Source organism: Alosa sapidissima, chromosome 7 (genome assembly GCF_018492685.1).
Source record: "Alosa sapidissima isolate fAloSap1 chromosome 7, fAloSap1.pri, whole genome shotgun sequence".
In the NCBI taxonomy this organism is placed as follows: Eukaryota; Metazoa; Chordata; class Actinopteri; order Clupeiformes; family Clupeidae; genus Alosa; species Alosa sapidissima.
In genome coordinates this window covers 29,489,634-29,508,979 of record NC_055963.1, presented here as the reverse complement: position 1 = coordinate 29,508,979, position 19,346 = coordinate 29,489,634, and the positions used below count along the sequence as shown (strand labels likewise).

The 19,346-nt window shown below is 44.7% G+C and overlaps 2 protein-coding genes across 2 annotated transcripts in view; one reads left to right on the top strand and one right to left on the bottom strand.

The window, feature by feature from the left end:
- The first annotated feature begins 915 nt into the window (after window positions 1–915).
- rbm38 (RNA binding motif protein 38) lies at window positions 916–14,401 on the top strand. The gene is made up of 4 exons (XM_042098708.1): window positions 916–1,545; window positions 4,295–4,418; window positions 6,429–6,483; window positions 13,265–14,401. Exons 1-4 carry the CDS (start codon window positions 1,336–1,338, stop codon window positions 13,611–13,613), a joined length of 738 nt encoding a protein of 245 aa, XP_041954642.1. The 5' UTR covers window positions 916–1,335; the 3' UTR covers window positions 13,614–14,401.
- Window positions 14,402–18,937: 4,536 nt separating this feature from the next.
- Window positions 18,938–19,346, bottom strand: part of mipb (major intrinsic protein of lens fiber b) — a 3,477-nt gene continuing 3,068 nt past the window's right edge. Inside the window, exon 5 of the mRNA XM_042099342.1 lies at window positions 18,938–19,346. This exon is cut by the window's right edge and continues 656 nt beyond it. The gene's annotated coding sequence lies outside the window, so the exon portion shown is untranslated.

The following is a 19,346-nucleotide window of genomic DNA, read 5'->3' as shown; positions in this document are numbered from 1 at the left end:
CGCTACAACACACACACATAGCCTATAGGCTACTCTATACACTCACTATCACTGTAGCACACATAGTATTATTATGTATTGCTGCAGCGTTGAGCCACAACCCAATAATTGTACTATCTTGTATCAGTATGATTAGGCCTACTGATAATAATATCATTACGGAATTTTTTATTTAGATGCAAAGCCTTCTTAATTAGGCTTTGGGAGGCCTATAGCTTTGTCACATAAACTCCGCCAAAACGACGCCAGCGAAAGTTTGGCTTTGTCACATCATTCATTATTTTCCTCCGCCTCCTCCTCGATTTCTCTTTCATCCCCCTCATTTCCCCTCACTCCTGACGGGACACTGTCTTTCATGTGCCTTATTGTCTTTTATATCACTCGTGTGCCACCAGTTGCTTGTTATTTCCTGTTTTCACACATTTAACCAGTGCTGTATGATCAGCAAAAAATACACTCTAAACATCTTCCTCACTCATACAAATACAAACGGAAAGTCTAAGTCTTATTCTCAAAAAGGTTAAGACACTTTCGCGTCCCTCACTAACCCAGCTCCACTAACCGTAGCCTATAGGCGAAGCGCTTTATTATTACGCCAGGCACAACACACGTTTAGTAGGCTAGGATATCACATCTGTCTTGTAATAGGCTATATTAGTTGTTAACAAAAATGCACAACTTCACTGGTTTCACGCGTAAACGGTATTATGCTGTTCTTTACAGCAAACTAGGCAATATTTCACTGATTCTCGTAGCCAATGGAGACACAACACTATGACCGCCAACGTTGTCTGTTAACATTAGCCTACTCAGTTCAATTCGATTCGGAATTTTCAGTCAAAGTCACGATTTATATCATGTTTCCAGAATTTCCAGACAAAGACAGGTGCAGACGGATTAAGTGGGGTGGGGCAGGGCCGGAGAAGGGAGGCCCTTGAACGTCAGATGGAGGGACTTGTAGGAGTAACCAAATGTGAGACGCTCCAACTACATATTGGTCAAGAAAGCGAAGAGGCGTTCTCTTCTCACTTCGCCTATAAGAATCTTTCTGGTGCTTCATGTGGTGACTCCTTAAGCCACCTGTCAGTTGGGACAGGCTGTCTCCAAAAGTGGTGCGTAATGCGTATGCCCAAGAAAATGGAATAGGAAAAAGAATACCGGAGGACGGGAGCGGCAAATACTGCCAGATTTTGTAAGCTACAGGGAAAAAAACAGAGACTACCTCCTTTTTAATCGAAAACTGGGAATATTTTGTTTCTGAAGTTATTTATGCAAATTGGACTACTTGTTTGGCTGTAGCCTAGATTCTGTACATCCTGCGCGCTGGCAAATCAAATGCTTTTGCACCAGTTCGTTAAAGGGACATTGGAGACAATGCATCCTACAATCAAAAAAGACACTACTTTCACAAAGATATTTGTGGGTGGCTTACCTTACCATACCACTGATGCATCTCTTCGAAAATATTTCGAAACTTTCGGGGATATCGACGAGGCGGTTGTTATAACTGACAGACAGACCGGGAAATCGAGAGGATATGGATTTGTAAGTACTACACTGGAAACAAGCAAGCCGAGCTGACATTTGTTATAGCCTAGCTATATGTTGTATGTGACTAGAGTTCCACTGCCTACCGGTTAAAATAAGAAAACCAACGATTTGGCTACTAGGCTAAGCAGTGACACACTGGTAACGGAGTGATTGCAGCAAGTGTCCTGATTCACTGGAAAGACTTCTTGATTGGTTTCATATGCATATTGCCGTCTGTTGATGATCTAACGTAAGGCAACTATGTATCAAGTCCTTGCAACAATAGCCGTATGGATACGAATGTTAATTAGCCCAGCTTTTACTATTGTTGGTTAAATGGTCCACTGCTGAGAGTAAGTCTTTATTTTCTCTCCCTCTCTCTGACAGACAGACAGAGAGGGAAGGGGAGTGATAAACACGTGTCTCTTGCCTACTTCAAGGTTAAAATGTGCTCGTCTATTTCCCTCCGGAAGCGATGTTTCATTGTTCTACAGTCGCTCGTTATTGTTCCAGGTGTGGGCTCATGCCAATGACCCTGGTCACGGCATAAATATCTAACGGAAAATCAGTTACAGCTCTCTTCCTATTTTATTATATGAGCCACGGGTTTTATGTGCACAAAACATGCATGACTGGGTGATTACTGCCAGTTGTGGACAGTAATTGGTCATTTGAACGGATTGTATGGATTTTGTGCTTAAGACTCAAGTCTTAAAGATGCCATCTTTAGAGTTAGTTTGCGATATAGATATATAGGCCTTCATAATTCTGCGTCCATAGGTCAGCTTTAAAAAGTGTGTGAGGGGGAGCGCTTGAGTTGTAGGCCTACTTACTGTAAATGTAGGGCCTAATCCTTGTGGTTATTGAGCGAACTGTAGGACATGGCCAGTTTTGCTGTTAGATGTGTGTGAGAGAGGGAGGGAGACGTTTTGAATGTCACATAACACCATACATAGATTCATTTCTTTTAAATGTGCCAGTTATCATTTGATCTCAAGAAACACATTAACCAGTGTTGGGGAGGGAGTTGCTGTTAGTCCTGCTGTAACCATGCAACCAGAGTTAAAACACAGGTAACACAGTCAGAGAGAGGATTGCTGATATTCCAGTAGAATGACTATCTTTGTTTACCTAACATGAAGGTACAAAAAAAGCAGATCTACCCTGTTGCTTGAAAACCACGTTATATTAGTTTGATATATGAATAAGTCTCTCTCCTACACACACACACAGACACACACTTGACCCTCCCATGGCTACTTAGAAGCAGCCACAGAAGTGTGACACAGTCAGCTCCCCTCTGGCAGTTGGTGCTTTGAGATAAGGCCCTAGTTTCGATTTTACTTCCCCTTTCCACATGCTCCTAAGGTGCCGTGCAGTCTTATATGTCACAAGAGGAGTGAAAAAAAGGAGGAGGCAGAGAAACGCTTCATGCTCCACATACTTTCTGCACCCTTGAATATCCTGTCCCTGACTCCAGTGCACAAGTTTCACTAAAATGTTTGAGGATAATAGAATTTAAGCCCACAGAAGAGGGGTTAGACTAAACTGCAGAGGGAATTCTCACCAGGGCTCCATAGCCTTGATGTTTTCCCTATGTTCGTTCACTGCTCTGCAGACTAGTCACTGAGACTAGTGACTACCGAGATAATTAATGTGGCCACAGCTGTGGGCCTGCATGTATATACTGTTGTTGATAGCAAGTGAGACAGTTTGACATTAGTACTACTCACTCTGAATGCTTGAATGTTTTTGTAACACTTAGCGTCTCCTTTGAAGAAGGCCAAATCATTACTCTTGCTGATCGTGCGATGGAAAGCAGAGGAGAGACACTGTCCTACTGCTCCTTCTCTTCTGTTGTAGCCTACAAGCTCCTAGTAGGGACTACATCAGATGGGACTGTGACCCCAACCCTACCCTGTGTATAACTCTGCTTATGTGTATATCGCTCTGGCACTACGTTCAACCAAGCCCACATGACTTTATCTTCATTTCCATTTTTAGTAAACCAAAAAAGCTCATAAACTCAAAGGTCACACACTCGTGCGTGCACACACACACACACACACACACACACACACACACACACACACACACAGTGTTTACTCCTTCACATGGATCTTAATGACATTCTTGGAATATCTGGTCTTGAGTTTGTACCTCTCTTTCATACTTAGCTCAGTCCTACTTTCCTAAACTACTTTGCCCCCCTGACAAAGCCACTCACTCAGTTGTGAAGTGCTTTGCTGTGATCAGTGCCAAACAAGTCCACTATACTAGTGTGCTGTGCTCTGCCATGTTCCATTGTACTTTACTATAGTCAAAACTATCCTACTCCCATATCTATCTGTGCTCCACTCTCTCGTGATCGCACACTGTTTCATAGGCTAGGCTAGCTCGTGGGACATGCCTGCCAATCTACCCTACACCCCCTAGACTCGCTAAAGCGCTCTAACAACTACAAAGATTTCAGAGCACAAATTGGAAAGCATTTTTCCCAAGACTCCAAATGGAGTTTTAAATAGGTTAGTTAGATTATGGTGGCAACAGCAGGGGGGGGGGGGCAGGGTTTTCCCCATAGATCTTGCCGCTTAATCAATTTAATTTCATCATGCACTTGTTCCTTATAACAAGGTCCACATGATGGGGAAAGAGAGATTTTTTTTAAACAGCTCTGATGTCTATCCTACTCTGGCACTAGCAATGTATAGCAATGGTGTGTGTACTGTATGTCCTGTTGACATGGCTTTCTTTTCTGTGTCAGGTGACCATGATGGACAGGGGGGCAGCTGAGCGAGCATGTAAGGACCCCAACCCCATCATCGACGGCCGCAAAGCCAACGTCAACCTGGCTTACCTGGGAGCCAAGCCTCGCAGCCCACAAACAGGTGAGTCGTGATTCCTGCCGCAGCAGCCATTTTGAATAAAAAAAAAACTTCCATCATCTCTGGGGTAAAGTATAGATAGTCCTGGTTCTCTAAATGGGCCGTACCCTGTTCCAGCCAATCAACAACAATCGCTTGAGGAGCGTTGAGGTATATTTTATTGGCTGTTGAGCTCAAAGACTGCACCTTTAAGACGTTAGACAAAAATGTCAGCTCTGACAGGGTTGTTTGCGTCTACTGTCCGTGTCCCTTCGTAACATGCCCAGAGCTTAACGGCAAGGAGGTCACTGAGACGCGAGACACGACACGCTGTACCATGACTGTGGTCTGTGCCTGTCTCGTCAGTGAACTTTAGGCATGTGGTTATGTGTTGCCGCACAGCTCTGTCTGTGTTGCGTCATGTAATCACAGCCCTTGCTAATACTCAGCCTGTCTCCTTCGCTGCCTCACAGCGGCGTCTCTCCCCTCCCGCACCTCACATGCATACAGCACCTACCAGTCAGGAGGAACACACACACACACACACACACTGACTCACTGCAAATTAACATTTCAAGACAGCCTCGCTCCCAAAACATCTGCTTTTGCTGTTGTTGTGCAGCGCTCCTCCTGAAGCCCCTCAAGCATGTTAGGAACCAGTTAACGCCAGCCTGAAAGTCCTGAAGATCCACTATCCGTGCTGCATTTCATGTCTCACTGTGTGTGTGTGCTTGTGTGTGTGTGTATGTGTGTGTGTGTGTGTGTGATGAGTGTGTGAGTGCGAGTATGTGAGTGCGTGTGCGAGAATGTGTATGGGGCGGGGAAGTCGTCTCCATGTTGCTGTCATTGCGTGACTCAGTCATAGTGTCAGCTGTCCTTGAGGTGACATGACTGCAGAGGATTTCTCAGAAGGACGTCTTTTACACTCGCTGTGACGTGGGGGGGGGTTGGGGGAATGGGTGTAGTCAGACACCGTGTAGGAGTGCAGCGCTCCGTGCTCCGTTGGGGATACTGAGTAAGTGGAGAACAGCGCACTTCTGAACAACAACAAGGGCAACAACAAATGGGAAGAAGTGGGGGCAAGAAAGAGAGGGGGGGGGGGGGGCAGGAGCGAGAGACAGAAAATTGAGATGTCTGAATTAGCGCATGCTCCAGGAAGAGAAAACGTGAATGCAGAGAGAAACCGAGATAAAGATGGGGCAAGAGAACATGTCTTCACTGTAGGCCTATTCAACCTTTGCAGTGATTCATCCCAAATAACATAGAGGTGGGGGGGGGGAGGGTTGTGAGAGTTCAGAGAGGAGAAGAGGCGATAGCTGAGAATAAAGAGAGGGACAGAGAGCAGTGTGTCTGACCTGTATGACTCAGCCTCAGCTGATGCATGTTGAGAGCTGGGTAGTCACCAATGTGTTCTCATCGTCTCTGTGTTTGTGTGTGTGTGAGAGAGAGAGAGAAACAAAGAGACATGTAGAAAGAGAGAGAGAGAGAGAAAAAGAGAGAGGGAAGAGAGCTGGGCAGGGCTGCAGGAAGGGTTAGTCAAGCGAGAGATGTTTCTCATCAGTGTCTCTCCAGATTGGCTGTTGCGCTTTCAAATAAACAGGCTGGACTGTTTTCAGTTCAGTGAGTGAACAGAGGAGGGCAAAGAGGCATGAGCGATGAGAACACTGGAGGGCCGAGGAGTGGGGTGAGGAGGGGGTGGAGTGGAGTGTGTGTGGAGTGTGTGTGGAGTGTGTGTGGAGTGTGTGGATGCTTTGGGGGAAAAGGGTGGGGGAGGGAGAGAAAAGAATCTGAGCAAAAAAAGAGCGAAATCGGGGAAGACAAGGATCAAGGAGAAGTGATATAAATGGTCAAACAACAAAACAACAACAACAACCACAAACAACAACAGCTGCCTTTAAATGTGTGTATGATGTGATCATTCCTCTGTCCCGTCCTCTCTGTCTCTCCATCTCTGTCTCTCACTTTTCTATCTTTGTTTACAGAAATGTGATTTGTTTCTTCCTAATATCTTGTGTTGTTTTGTGTCCCCTGTAGGTCTCTCTATTGGAGTGCAGCAGATCCACCCCACCCTCTTACAGAGGCAGTATGGGTAAGCCAGAGGAGTGCACTGCACTTTACTCATCCGCACAACAGTCTGTCCATATCTTTCTCTTCACAATAATGTCATCTTAGGGGAAGAAGAGTGTAGTTTGTCCAACAGAGATTCACCCTCTTACTACTTACTCTCTCTCACACACACACACACACACACACACACACACACACACACACACACACACACACACACACACACACACACACACACACACACACACAGACATAAACACACACAGACATTGTCTCTCTTACTTGTTCACTCACTCACTCACTTGCTCATTCACACACACATACGAGCACATACACACACACACACACACACACACACACACACTGTCACATGCACAGGCTTTCTCTCACTCTCACATACACAATCTCTCTCTCACTCAAACACAAACACAATCTCTCTCTATATATATCTCACACAAACACACACGCGCACACACACACACATAAACACAATCTCTCTCTCTCTCTATCTTACACTCACACATACACACACACACACACACAACCTCTCTTTCACACACACACACACACACACATACACTCTCTCTCTCTGGCCTCCCCCTCTGTCTCTGTGTGGGGCTGTGTGTTTACTATCCTGGCACTGGTTACCGTGGCTTTATTTTGGGCGCAGGCCTGTTTTTCTTGCTGCTCTTCGCTCCGCTCCTTTCACAGGCCATTAGTGCGCTGAGGAGTCCAGCTCCCCTCTCCTCCTCGTCAGCCCTGACCCGCTTGTCAGCAGGGTCAGCAAGTCTCACATATTCACAAACGCACACACACACACACACACACACACACACACACACACACACACACACACACACACACACACACACACACACACACACACGCACATGCACACGCACACACACAAACACACACACTTTGGGATAACACACACTCAAACACACATCATAGGAGCAAACTCACAAGTACACCGCTGAATGTATTAATTTTCCACCACATGTTTCTCAGTCCCTCATTTACAGGATGCACTGTACTCCTCTAACATTCAAACCCACATACATGTATAAACATGCAGTATAGGAGCTCCCACAGGCAATACAAGTATGCACTCTCAAACAGTTTCTCCCTCTTTCTGTCACACATGCACACACACTGACTTGCACACATCCCTGCACCTACACTCACTCACACATACTTGTGACTGGTGCCGAGACGTTGTTGTATAAACAGCTTATGTAGGGTTTCGAGTGGAGAAGAAGCATGAAGAAGGGAGAGAGCTTGGGGTGCTTTTGGCTTGCCTCTGTCTGCTGTCAGGGCCGTGGAAGACATGGTGGAGGTTTCTCTCTCCTTCCACTCTGTGTTCTGATTGGATGTCCTCCTTACTCTCCCTCCTCTCATTGGACGACCCTTGTCAGTCTCAGAGGAGAACACTCTCCAATCCTCTATAATGGCTTCCCAAATATTCCACTGTGACTAAGGAACTGGTTCTGTCTATGTGAAACTGTTGTGACGAGTCTGAATAAAAACACCAAAGGGGAAAAAAGGATGATTAACACTGTTATTATTAGCCAGACAAAGTTGAGATGAGTTTGTTATTTGTCTTCATGTTTACGAAGTGCAGGGACAGTTTGGTCCCCTCCATTCGTGGTCACCATGGAAACGATGACATTTGTTATGCTGAGAGGCCGGTCCAGAAGGGGCTCTGGTTTTCTCTGAGAGGGACAGGAGGTCCTTTCAGAAGACCCAGTTTAAACTTCACGGCTCAATGATTATTAAAATTTCAGCTGCCACTCTTGAATTATTGAGGAGGATTGCTTCTGGGGGATTTGGGAGTGGCCTTCGGGGCTAATGAATTAGTGAATGTGGGTTGATTGCATTGACTATGAGACGACGTCCGTACCCCACGCACTGGAGGGGTCTGGGCGTCGCTGCACACACCTCTCCGCTCATCCTCTTAAGATATAATATGGATTTTTTGAAAATCTGCTTTTCTTCAGAGGGTTGAGTGTGTTGCATTGTTTAGAAGGAAACCAAACTTTGTAAAAAAAAAAAAAAGAGACCTGTTCATTGATGACTTTGCTCTGACCTTGTAAAGGAGGTAAACTGTACCCACATCAAATGGCTGTGGGCAGGGAAGCAACACCAGTACATCCAGATTTTAATCCTTTTTGTGTTTGCCTAAGGTAGGGCTCCATGATGTCTGATTAAGCTAGCTAGCTCACACAGCCATTGTATGCTGCTGTGCTGACTGTGTAAGATGTCTCTGTTGGGACAGGTGTTCTGAGTCCATTATGGGAGGCTTATGGTGTTTAAACTAAGGGCCACAGCTCTTAGGCAGTTTACTTAGAGAGACACCTCATTTGAATGCTAAAGAGAGACATGCTGGGCAAAGCCTGAGACATGACCTCATGTCCTAAGTAGTCCAGATTTACCAAGAGGCTACTGAAGTCAATGTTTACATTAACTCTATCCAAAGTAGCTTTTGGACCTCCTTGTTTTCATCGTTCTTTTTTTTTTTTTTTTTTTTTTTTTTTTGTTTGTTCCCGTTGCAAAATTGATTCTTTCCTCCCTCTGTGGCCGTTCGGTCTGCATGTCCTTGTTTGGTAAAGGGGGAGCCTGGGGGGGTTCTGGGGGAAAAGCCCTGTGCCCCGTGGCCACGGCTCAGCGTTGGCACGCTGGCCCAAACACCCATCTGCTCACTGGCAGGGCACACATCACGCTCCTCTCTTGAGACGGGCACACAGAGGCTGGCACCATTTTCTCACTGTCTCTGTCTCTCTTTCTCACTCTTGTTTTTCCTCCTAACTCTTTTTTTTTTTAACTGTGAAGAGGAAGAGTGTTGTGGTGGAGAGCTATTTCACATTTCCTGTGCAAACAGACACAGGGGAGGCCTGGCTAGGCTAAGCTAGGCTAAGCTAGGCGCTAAAGAGGAGGATTAGGGTATGGGAGACACTGGGAACCTAAAGCCCTGTGTGGGGAGTGGCAGAGCAGAGGTGGGGGAGGGCAGGGAGTGGGAGTGGAGGATTGGGAAACCGAAGCAGGGGATGAATGGAGGGGGGGTGGCTGGCTGCAGAACAATCTAAAGACCCTAATTTTGCTGAACTGGCAGTGTGCGGATCATTCATCCACGGCATCTGTGCCCCCTTCCAAACCCTCTCCCATCTCTCTCTCTGACACCTCCCCCTCAGTTTTTAATCTTCAGTCGATCTCTCTCAAGTAGCCTGTATGTCCTCTGTGATTCTTTTCCATCTTTGTTTCCTGTCTTTTCCTCCCCCCTCACTTCCTCTCTCTTCTTTCTTTCTTTCTTTTTTTCTTTCTTTCTTTCTCTGGTTCTTCCCAAAGCTGGGAGAAGCTTTTATTCTGTCGCCACCCCCCAGCTCTATCTAGTCCCACCCATGGGGGCCAATTAGAAAGCTCTCGCTCAGCAAGCCCACACGTTTGAGAGCCTAGGCGAAACCCACCACCTATGAGCTCACAACCAGTGCCTGTAGGGCCATGAGCTCTCTTCTTCCTCTTGACTCCATCCGTCTGTATGAGCCCATACCGGGGAGGGCAGTGCAGTGGGTGTCCTCGGTCAGAGGATTTCTCATTAAGTGCTAAGAATGTCACTCCAGGTTCAGAAAAAAGGGAGAGATCCTCCTCTGCAGTGTTTCAGGGCAGCCGCGTGGACTGCCTAATTAGCTTTACCCAGAGGTGTAAGAATAATGAATGAAATCAGCCGTCTGCATGAGTGAGTATGAAGCTAAGATACGACAGGATTCTCGGCCGGTCTGAAGATTCTGGAGAGGCTAGCCCACCTCATCTGTAGCTTTCTCCCCAATTGCATAGTGCTACAGTCATCATACCCAATAGAGAAGGAAATAATACTCATTTATTTTATTTCAATTCATTTCATGATGAGTGCTTGAAGCTTTCAGGAACAAACAGAGCCCCTGGTGAAGAGTGTGCTGGGTAGATTCCCTGTCCGCTGCGGTGCTCTTCACCTGCCCTCAGCCCTCACCTGGGCCCCAGCTGGACTGGCTCTCAGGCGCAGATGAAGGATGGAAGATGAGGGAATCACAGCTGTCTGGCGTCCTGTCCATCTTCCGCTTCCTCTGGCCGTGGCACTGGATTGCCTCATTTTAGTGCATCTCCACTGACTCGGCCGATCGCTACTTTCTTTCTTTTTTCTTCCTTTTTCTTTTTTTCCTTCCTTCTCTCTGTTCTCTTTCTTTCTTTCTCCCTCCCTGCCTCCCTCCCTCCCTCTCCCTCTCCATCTCCATCTCAATCCTCCTGTGAGTCTGAAGTGCTGCAGAGGCCTTGAGGCTGCACAGGGCCACAGCGCTCTCTCTTCCTATCCCCCCGGCAGGAGAAACGACCCCGAGTGACCTCAGCGGGGAGGGCAATGAGCGGCGGGCAGAATTTCACACTTGCGTGCTCGGGCGGCATGTTTTTTTTCCGCAGCGCAGCTCTGCGAGTTCCATTTGTCATTGCTCGGCCCGCTGCCCTGCGCACATCTCTTCATTAGCCACAATCTTCTCTCTCTCTCTCTCTCTCTCTCTCTCTCTCTCTCTCTCTGCCTCTCTGGCCTCTCCCCATCTTCATCCTCTATTACTCTCTATCTGTCTTCTTTCTCTGTCTTTGGCTCTCTCACCATCCATGCATTTATCTTTTTCCCCTGTCCCTCTGTATCTCCATCTACCCTTCATTCCTTTATTCTACCCTTCTTTCTCTCTCTCTCTCTCTCTCTCTCTTCCATCACGTATGATAGCGTAGCATGAAGGCACAGCCAGGACACAGGGCTCCTCTTCTGCCTCTTCTACAAAGCTACTGTCACTCTCAATACATCAGCCCACAGCAGAGGACAAAACATGGCTACAGTAGGAGAATGACACTGCAGTCTGTGTGTGTGTGTGTGTGTGTGTGTGTGTGTGTGACAGGATGTTGGAGTGAGAGGTCAGATACGTTTCAGGCTATGTGTTTGTTTCCTATTTTGAGATTTTCAGTATTCCCTTGTTTCTGCATGCTTGGGTTGGGGGTGGAGGACAGATAAGGAGCTGTGTGTGTGTGTGTGTGTGTGTGTGTGTGTGTATTGGGAGGCATGGGTGTTTGGTGTAAGCACACAGGCCTGGATCTCTGTGTTTAGGGGTAAGCAACCCAGAAGTTCCCAAAATCTTCAGTGTGTGCTCAGTGGTGTGTTTGTCCATCACACCGGCGTGTGTGTGTGTGTGTGTGTGTGTGCGCGTGTTAATGTGTTTAGTTTGGAGAGAGAGAGAGAAAGAAAAGTAAATTGCAGGCCCAGTGAAGAGGTTTTGTGTCAATATGTTTTTATATGGTTACTTCTGGCCATTACAAAACAGATACCAAACACTAACACAAGAAATGACATTAACCTCACCCAGAGCATGATCTCTCTAAGATTAGTTTAATGGTTGTGTCTGTGCGTCCATGTTTGTTTATATGTGTGAATGCTCATTGAGTGTTGCCTCAGTGGGGTTGTGGGCATACATAGTGAGTGGGAATTTTTTGTGTTTCAGTATGTGTGTGTGTGTGTGTGTTGTGTGTGTTTTTTGTGTGTGTATGCATGTGCACATATCATATGTGTGTGTATGCGTTTGCGTACGTGCGTGTGTGTGGGTGTGTGTGAGGAGGAAGGAGAGCTTGCGTAGTTCTCAAATGGCTGTGATAATGAATCTTCCTCTGGAGAGCTCTTGTCCTCTATATATAGCGCTCCTCTGGTTTGCTGTGCTGGTGATAATTGCATCCAGAGGTGAGTGAAACACCAGGGGTGTGGTGCTGTGGATGGCAGGCGCTTGTGGGCCGGGGGCCATTGTTCTAATGAGATCAGATGAGATCTGCACATGTCCATACTGTAGCCCAATGAGCTGGCTGGCAGTGTCCATGTGTGGGTGTGAGTGTAGTTGTACATCATTGTGTGTGTGTGTGTGTGTGTGTGTGTGTGTGTGTGTGTATTTGTGTGTTTGTGAGAGGAGGGTGTAAGTCCCTATGAGTGCACACATCCCTGTGTGTGTAAGTGCACACTGTGTGCGTGTATATGAGCGTGAGGCGTGTTTTCGTGCGAGTGTGTTTTCGTGCTCATCACTGCTTGCTCTTCTCCCTGGCAACCTCTTACCTCCCAGAGGCATGACCTCATCACGCAGGAGAGATGAGGACGTTCACCCCACCCCAACCCCAATCCAACCCCTCCAGCTGAGCACCCTCAATGAGCCTGCAGCTCCCCACACTCAAAACTCAATGGGCGGTGTCTCCCTCTGTCTCTTTCACTCTCTCTCATTCTCTCTCTCTCTCTCTCTCTCTCTCTCTGAGCAAATTGTGTGCCGCATGTGTGTTTGTTTTTTGAGCTGAACCGTTTGTGTGTCTGCAGAGTGTGCTTGTCAAAATTAGTGAGTGTAAAGTCCTTTTGTGTGCGTGCGTGTGTGTGTGTGTGTGTGTATGTGTGTGTGTCTTTGTGTCTTTTTGAGTGTGGGAGGTAGTGTCCTGTGCTATTTTAGGGGGTTGAGACTTTAGTCCTAGGGCCCAATGTCTGAGTTCAGTGGGGGTTTTTTATTTGTTTTTTGAAACGTGACTTCCTGAGCAGATGTGCTAACCTCAGTAAAAGTGGCAGAATACAAAGGAATTGAATAATCTCTTTCTCTTTCCCTTTGCTCTCCCTCTCCCTCTCTCTCTCTCTCTCTCTCTCTCTCTCTCTCTCTCTCTCTCTCTCTCTCTCTCTCTCCTCTCTCTCTCTCTCTCTCTCTCTCTCTCCTCTCTCTCTCTCTCTCTCTCTCTCTCTCCTTCTCCTTCTCCTTCTCCTTCTCTAGGTTGGCTCAGCAGTATGTGTACCCCCAGGCCTTTGTCCAGCCCAGTCTGGTGTTACCAACTCAGGTCACATCTACCGTAGGCTCCCCCTATCTGGACTACAACACAGCCTACGCCCAGTACGCATCTGCCGCCTTTGAGCAGTACCCTTATGCAGCCTCGCCAGGCTTCCTCAGCTACACATATCCCACCACGACCGCCCTTGGACCCTCCGCTGCTGCCACCCCGAACCACCTCCCACCCCCCCCTCTCAGCAGGCTCCAACCCTGCAGCGGCCGCCTTCCTCCAGTATCCCGCCCAGCCATTGCATTCAGATCGCCTGCAGTGAGGAGGACTGGGCAAGCAGAGTAGATTATTGCACTATGACGTCATCAAGATGGGACAAAGGGCTGTGATGTCATCAAAGTGGGGCTTGTTATCATCAAGTGGAGCCCCCAGTTACACCCAAAGGGCTTCCTGTTCATGGACTATGTTACAAACAAACAAGCAAAACAAACAAAAACAACCATTAGTTTAAAAAAACATTAGTAGAACATTTTTTTTACAATTTATTAATATTATAATTAATGTTATTTTTCACTGTGTATCTTTGTTATCGTCCGTGCTGGTAGTGTAATTGTTATATGAACTCAGTGGACTCAGGGCCCTGGCTGTGTATTGGAGTGTGGATAAGGGGGTGGTTAGGGGCCCCAGGTAGACTCTGAGAGAGGCCAGGGAGGAGGCCTCGAGCAGGGGGGGCCTTTGGGGCCTTGGCCAAGCTCCACTGCTCAGGACTAATGGAGGAGGTGGATGATCAACAAGCTAAGGGTTACTTTAAAACTAAATGTTGAAACCCTAACTCTTTTTTTTAGGCACCACAGCACAGGCAGACAGACAGACACACACACACACACACACACGCGCGCACACAAACACAAACACGCATACACACACACACTGACAGTATATACACCAATGTCTAGAGGTACTGAATACTATTAGTAAATGTATGGGTAGTTTCATGATCAGGGTTAGCGTTTGACATTATCCACGTACATGTCTTTGTACTATGATTATGTTGGAGAACTAGGGCTGTCAATCGATTAAAAAATGTAATTGAATTAATTACATACTCTGTGATTAATTAATCTAAATGTATCGCATATATAATTTTTGCTGTAAAAGTATTTCAAATATTTAAATTCAAATAAATAATTGAATCAGCATTAGTGACATTAAAGTTCAAAAACTCTTTTATTATTATTATTATTATTATTATTATTCACTGTTCAAATAATGGCCATAATAATCTATGATATGACCTAATATGCTGAGGAAATAAATTCAAAAGTGCTTTGGGAAGATGTTTTTTTTCACATACAAGGCCTTTCATGCCACAGAGATAACCTAGGGGACACAATGAAAATAAATTAACACTCCCCTCAATGTCAACACTATTTCTTTGCATTGATGTGCGACTTTAGAGTTGACGAACTCCGGTGATATGCAAATTCCTTGCTGCAGACATGGCAGAGGACTTTATATCAACACCATCAGGCCGTTTTTTTAAAAGTAAATGTTCCAATCAATGATCTAGGCAGCACATTTTCTTCTCTCTCCTTTATTTTACATTCTAATGGTTACTGACTAGAACGGCTCGGGGTCAAAGGTCATACAGAATCGATTAATCTGCGCTATTTTTTTTAATCAGTTAGTTATTTTTTCTCAAATTAATTAATCGAAATGAATCAGTTATTTTGACAGCCCTATGGAGAACTATATGTTATTAATGACTAGGCTAAACAGCACAAAACATCTTTTGTCCATTTTCACCCTCAAATTGATGTTTCGTTTAAAAACTACACTACTTCAGCACATTCTATGAACAAAACTTTATTGTAGGCAGAAAACTGGACTACCCCAGGACATTCTGTAATATGTTACATTTGGCATGTTAATGAAAGTGCTTGAACTTATTTAGTGGAGGAAATACTACAGATATGTATCAAACTACGTCACAGCCTATCAACAAAGATTTAAACTCTAAAGTTTTACATCAAACAGTTTTTGGAAGTATCAAACAGTAACATTAGAAGTATACATAAGAATTGTCAATGACCAGTTGCATGAATTTTTTTTTTCCTTCAATGGATGTAGATAAAACAAAACAAAAGAAAGAAACAAATGATGATGTATTAAGGTTTAATTTGTAGGCCTGGCAAAACAAAGTGTTTCCCCTGATTGTGAAACTACCTAACACCACACCACTTCAAAACTGTCCTTGATGAGGCCTTTTGTATATTTCCTTAATTCTTCACTTTACAGCTGTTTATGAAACATGGACCCTTTATGTCTTAGAATTCTGAAGGGTTTAGAATATTAGCCTGAATTTAGCCAATTAGCTATTTTCCCTTCATGCCTATTCTGATTTATGTCTGTAAAATCTCCCTGTCTCACTTTTCACCACCACCTCCCTCTCGTTCTCTCTCTGTCTCTTTCTTCATACAAAATGCGCAACACACAATCATTGTTCAATTGAATATGCAGTTTGGTAGTGGTGGGCAGATGAAAATGTCCAAGGTAGACAACACTGTAAGTTTAGATAATTACTTATCTAAAGCCAGGATAATTAGTAAGGAGATATTTATGTTGACAGCCATGGGAGAGGTGATACAGTATTTATGTTTAAGGTATTTATATTGCAGTAACAAATATCCATGTTTCACCTGTGCTTCCATGTCACTCTCGAAGATAACCGATCAGACCTGTCTCTTTGGAGGCTTTCTCTGATACGGTCACCCTCAGCTTACAAAGGCCTGGCATAGTCGTCGTGCCTGAGGAGGTCTGCTATGTTGGGTTTTAGATGAGGTTATTTCAGCAGGAGTGGAGCCCATTCCAATAAAAGACTTTTCAGAGCACGGGGGTGCAGTGTCATAATTTAATAACAGCTGTATGAAAGCCTGACACTTGTCCATATAGGGACATACCTGACGTGGATGAAGATTTAGATGGTCTGTGAGAAGTGGATGTAGATTTGGGAGGGAGGAAGGGTGGTAATTTGGGGTACTGGCATTGCCATACTGTTGGCATTTCTCAGTGGCACAATATTTATGTATGACAGAAGCCATACAACATGTTCACAATAAAGGACTTTGTAAATATATGTGTTGTAATTGCACATTTATCTTTGTATCCAGGCTCATGGGTTGAGAAGGAGTCTTGTAGGTATGACATTGCATACTGGTTGAAAAGGCAGACATCTTTCACCCAAAAGGAAATGATTTATGCACTTATCCCCTATAGTTCTGTGGTCTGTGGCAGCGCATAAATAAAAGGGAACCTTAAATTAACAGCCATTTTGAGCTCCACTGAACAGGAACTGAATTCTACCTCAGACTCAGAATATTTGTCAGGGGCCTCATGCAACACTATTCAATGAGCAATAACCCTAGAGTCTTAATGTTACTGAACCAGTGTTTGATGTAGTGTACCTTTCCATTCTGAATATTTTTGCAGTAAATTGCAAAAGTTGTATTCACTCCAAAACCTTCAGTGTATTGCAAGTTTGCATACCATACGAGTAAATTATATTGTTGGTTTGCATTAAGTAGCCATTTTAAAATTCACACAATCAAATCACACTTCACACAATTCACTTCAGACTGTAACTGTAACCCAAGTTATTGTAGCCTATACTGTGTATTGCATGCTGCAGAACTTATTTTTACAACCATTATTTTCTCCACACATGACAACATTTAATTTGATTCAAACGTACACAAATGTGTGTGGGCGGTGTGCAGCCTGCTGTATGCAGTTGCCATTGTGACTGATGTAGACACAGTTGAGTACAGAATGAAAGTAGAGGGGCTTTCCTAACCGGGTTAGTCTGTTATCTCTCCACCGCAAATACAGCCCCGTGCCACCACCACCTACACACCCACCCACCCCTGCCTCAGCCTCACCCATCCTGCCCCCTGTTACCCCCTGTGGGGGCCTCTATCTCTCCACAGAGATCTGCTCTGCCAAACACCACACCAGCCACTGCAGTAGATCTGCTCGCTTATCCCCAGCCCCCACCCCACCTTCCAACACTAGCACACGTCGACACTCACACAACCTCCATTTAAACTAACTAAGCTAACAAAGTCTGACACTCTGAGTCATCATAGATAGTTAAATGTTTCTGTTTTACTTGGTCAAAACCCAAATATGTGATGCTTACACACACACATACAAATGATACAAAAACATGCCGTTATGGGAACCACAGCAACACTTCCTGGATAGGTAAACCACTTCCTTTGTGACCAATTTTTTAAATAGCTTTCCCCAGAGTAGTTAAAGAAAGAAAGCCATTTTGAGTGTACTACAACATGCAGCCTGAAGCAACAACATCAGAAGGCATGCCTGTCCCTTCAGACAATATGTTAGTAACTCTTAATATCATCGTTGTATCTATTGTACAACAGTATTAAACTATACACTCTTAAAATACTCCCAATGAATCATTCCATTCACTGGGCTTATGCGTCACACACTTTTTTTGCATCAAAGCCACTTACCTTGTTACTTCCTGCCATCTAGTGGTATTATGTGAAGCATGCATGTTGGTGTTGGTAACAAAATGTCATGTTATTTCCTTTTGCACTCTAACAATACTAAAATAGAATGATTAAGTGACACTCAAATCAGTTAATTGCAGTAGCCAGTGGCACTCACATTGGTACAGAGGACATATATGTGCAGATTTGAGGACCATTGGTTATTTATATATTCACCTTAGATTTTTCTGTACAAAGTGTAAATTAAATTGTAGTGGCATTCATTTTCACTTTTTACATGCCTTTTCTATCACTCCATTAGCATGTTGTTGTCCAATGACTACCAAATATCCAAACGCTACAACTAAAGCCATCATAATGTCTTAAATCCCTTAGTTATTCAACTGCTGTTTGTCTCGCTCTCTTTCCCTCCTCTTTTGTGTGGGTGTTTGTGCGAGACTACTTCAGATGATAAATCAACTTTCAATCAAATCAATCAAATAACTCATCTATTCTGAAAGTGTTTATTTTAAATGTAGATATGAAATCTCATCTAGGATTGCATCATTAATGTACAAACCAAAAGCCATACTGACATGCTTTACATTGTACAACTGCTCGAACAAAAAAAAAAAGAATGAGTCTAAGTGATCTATGTCCTGTTATTGTGTTTATTTTGCATTCAAATATGAAGAATATTTCTTTTGAACCCCAGTCAGGGCCTGCACTACCGCAGAGAGTCAGACCTCACTGCCTTTTCTGACAGTGAAATGTCACGAAAAAGACCGGGAGGCAGTTTTGTTTTATGGGTCGTGTTTTTGTTTGTTTTTTTGGTACAGAAACGCAGATCGGATGATTTGTATACAAAGTGAAAGTCAACTTAATCATAGCAAATAATACAGTTTGGGGGAGGTGAAACAGGTGTCATAAAAATAAATAAGAAATGAACATCTGCATGATACAAACACATGCGTGCTGGTAATGATAAAAATCCAAAATAAAAAGCTGCAGTGAACATTCACACACGCGCGCAGACACGTGCACACGCCCACACCCACAAACACACACACACACACACACACACACACACAAAACATACATACTGTACATACACACTCTCACCCTCCCAAACACACTCACACAAACACTCTTACACACCCACTCGTGCTTGCTTGCACCCTCTTGCACACACACACACACACACACACACAGTAACACTCACACCCACCCACCCACACACACACACACACAAATAAAATGAAAAATGAATTGAAGAATAAAACCCTGGTTAACTCTAGTATCATACATCCACATCCCGTACTGTAGAAAACAAAAAAAATGGAAAAAATGAGATCATAATCAGATGAAAAAAATGAAAAAGCATGCCCAAGTTCACTGTTCTAGCTCACCCCTGTCATGAGTGTAGAATCTGAGTGCTGCCTCCTCCACAGACCCCCAAGTCCAGTCCCGCCCCTTCAACCACCCACACCCATGCTCTTGCCCTTCCCCTCCCTGCCCCACAAACTGCCCCTTCCCTTCGGATGGCCTACCCAGCACACAC

Excerpts from the sequence above, each read along its gene's own strand:
- rbm38 (XM_042098708.1), top strand. The coding sequence starts at position 1,336 with ATGCTTTTGCACCAGTTCGTTAAAGGGACATTGGAGACAATGCATCCT. Across the intron at positions 4,419-6,428 it reads GCCTCGCAGCCCACAAACAG|GTCTCTCTATTGGAGTGCAG; the intron begins GTGAGTCGTGAT and ends TGTCCCCTGTAG. Across the intron at positions 6,484-13,264 it reads CTCTTACAGAGGCAGTATGG|GTTGGCTCAGCAGTATGTGT; the intron begins GTAAGCCAGAGG and ends CTCCTTCTCTAG.